At 36.0% G+C, this 3,289-nt stretch overlaps 1 protein-coding gene across 1 annotated transcript; it reads right to left on the minus strand.

Moving 5' to 3' along the window:
- Positions 1–2,371: 2,371 nt before the first annotated feature.
- On the minus strand, positions 2,372–3,289 carry LOC145570784 (uncharacterized). The gene has a single exon (XM_081629923.1). It carries the CDS (start codon positions 3,287–3,289, stop codon positions 2,372–2,374), a length of 918 nt encoding a protein of 305 aa, XP_081486049.1.

Consider the following 3,289-nt stretch of genomic DNA (forward strand, 5'->3'; position numbering starts at 1 on the left):
ACATTACCATTAGCAGGCTAGACAGAAAAGAGATAATAATGAGCTAACTCCGGAAATCAAGGAACCAAGTTTATCACCTTGCAATGGCTAGGAATTAACCCTAGATACCATCTATTTAAGGGGAAGGCATCGTCAGATGAAGAACACATTGCAACCTAGCTATTAAAATACTCTAAGCATACATTGTAAACCGATTCCTTTGATATTTTGCATAGTGAAAGTTTGGTGAATCCTCATTCTACCCGCGGTTTTTATCTTCATTGAGTTTTCCGCGTGAACAATTCCTTGTGTCATTTCTTTACTTTCGCATTAGTTTTGATCACGGTTTTATTTAGTTGATCTGTAGCCTAGATTTTGATATTCAATCCCACCTAACGAAAATTCGCATAAACATCACTAATTAAGTAACCCTGTAACATTTTACACTAAATTTTCTTAATCTTATCAAGCGGCTCTATTTATGTTACTCCGTATTACAATACTACGAAGCATCTCCTCATTTCCATGGCTTGATCTGATTTCTCTGACTTTAACCATATAAAAGACTTTTAATCTTATTTAAGACTTTTTCTGAATACGTGCATTAATATAATGTAATCTTGTACAAGTAGACCATGTGAGTGTTGCACCTAATAATTAAGGTTCGTTGAAGTCTGCGATGCATTGGCTCAAAGCTCAATATGAACAGAGAGGCGGTTAGAGGCCAGGTTTAAACTTTGGCAAATTGTAACTCTTACGAATTTATAACGGAAAGATTGAGCCGTTGTTTTAAATAAAATGCTCCATCAGTCCATCTTAATAATCTGAAATAAAAAGAAAAAAAATGGTACAATTGAGGACTAATACAAAACTGCGGGGCGTTACATGACCTTCCATGCTTAATTTATCTAAACATTATTTAGGGAACTGTGAGAAGTATGCTGTCGACGACTAAAACAAGTGTGCCATGGACGACGATGAGAAGTGTGTTGCTCAGCACCCACAACAGAAAGCCGCAAAAACTTTCGTACAAAAATCACAGTAGCATTTTTAGAAGGAATAAGCACCTTAATGATGATATTTTTGTAAACGGACAACATTAGGAAAGAACAAAGAGCCAAAGTTACGTAAGCCATCCAGGCTTTGACTGGCAAGGTAGTTGCACACAGACCTGCCATGAATGTCAAGAGCGTTGTAAAGAATGATGCCAGGACCAATGTTACACTAAAATCGAGTATCATTACCGAATTCTTCCTGTTGTTTGTAGCCATGATCCAAAGGAGACAACATAAAACCATCATCGATAAGCACATTACTAATATATCTGATATCATAAAAACCTGAAACGCTATCTTCTCTATTAGAACTGGTGTCCCGATATCTTGGAGGAGGCCACCAGGGACAGTGAATGCTGCTGTGAATGTTATTGTCGTCAAAAGAGCTGCTATAATACCTATTGTGCTCACATAGGTTTTCATCTCTCTCAAAGGAATGCCCCACGTGCTAAGAACACCTATCATTTCTATTTCATCCAGAATGCCCTTCTCGATCTGAATGGTAAAGGGGAAGAAAGTTATTTAAATTAGTAAAAAGCAGCTATTTATTAATCAGAAAATTTGATAGTTTGATTATAATAAATATATTTTTACTTTGAATATTTTTTAGTAAATAATATCAATCTTTGACATATTGAAATGAATGCAATATAATCTTGTATAATACATTGTTTTGTTTAATTTTAATATATTAGTAAATACTATGGTACAGTCAAAGCTAATGTATTAACAATGCAAAAAAAACGTAACGATTTGTTGCAATTTTAAGAAATTAATTTTTTACTTCATACTAAAAAAATACATATATATGCATGTAATGCAGCTAAAAAATGAAGATCGTGTTGAAACTAAGACTTAAGTGAAATAATATTAATGGAGGTAAACAAAAACTGATTTTATTAACTCGATGCTACACTACGAGAATACAAAGATGCTTGAATTTAAATAGCATATGGAATAACAACCTAAAGCTAATAATTAGGAGCATGATCTTATCTAACTAACCCACTATACATGACTCCACTAACAGTAACAATGACTACTCCCACGTAATTAGCCACTATCCATTTACTCCTAAAGACTCTTAACTTATCAATAACATTTAACAAATTCACCTAAAAAATAGCTAGTTACTTTGAATCAATCCAACATTCCCCCTTGATTCAAAGTCTCATACATGACTAAACTTTGCTAGTGACTTCATCGACTTGCAATGGACATCGACACTTCAACGACTTGCGACAATGAACCTCGACTTTAACTCGACACAAACATTAACTCACGACACCCAAGGCACCACAACCACGACTTTCACGACATAACCACGACACACGACTTTAGAAAAGCCTACTCTCTTCTTGTTCGACATTTTGAGCAAAATTGGTATTTGCTTTCTTTTGCTCATCCCTTTGCTTATCCCAACACCTATCTTCCTTGTGACCATACCTCTTGCAATAGTAGCATTGGACTCTACTCATGGACGAACTTTGACCTTCAAAATGATCACCACTACCATTTTCTTCACGACCACGACCGCGAATACGACCACCTCGACCACGACCACCATCATAATAACGACCCTCCGACATTTGCCCTTTAACTTGAAAGGCTTTTTCCTCGACATCTTCATCCATAGACTTATCCATTCTCTCTTCATGAGCCATTAAAGAACTCATTAACTCATCAAACGAATAAGTTGATAAGTCCTTTGACTCTAATATAGCAGTCACGACATGTTTATAATTTTTTTCTTTGCTAAGACATCTCAGCACTTTACTAACAATAGTTTCATTGGTGATGGTATCACCATAAATTCTCATTTGATTTACAATACTTGACACTCTAGATAAAAATTTTTGAATAGACTCTTTATCTTGCATAGCCATACTCTCAAAACTACTATGTAAAGTTTGTAGTTTAACAGCAATCACCTTCTTGTCCCCAAAAAACTCTTGTTTTAGAATATCCCACGCTTGTTTGGCGGTTGACGCAGCGGAAATTCGTGGGAAAACCTTATCATCCATTGCCGATTGAATGTACAATAGAGCCTTTGCATCCTTCTTACGGTTTTCTCGCAATTGTTGATCAGGAATAGCCGGTGCTGGGTTCGGCTCACTATAACCGTTCTCCACCAAGTCCCATAACTCTTGAGACTTAAACAAGGTCTTCATCTTGAGACTCCATAGGTGATAATTCTCACCCTTAAACATTGGAATTAAGGCCTGCGACGACGAGTTAATACCACCATTTGACAT

Source organism: Chenopodium album, chromosome 12 (genome assembly GCF_948465745.1).
Source record: "Chenopodium album chromosome 12, dcCheAlbu1.1, whole genome shotgun sequence".
Taxonomy (NCBI): domain Eukaryota; kingdom Viridiplantae; phylum Streptophyta; class Magnoliopsida; order Caryophyllales; family Amaranthaceae; genus Chenopodium; species Chenopodium album.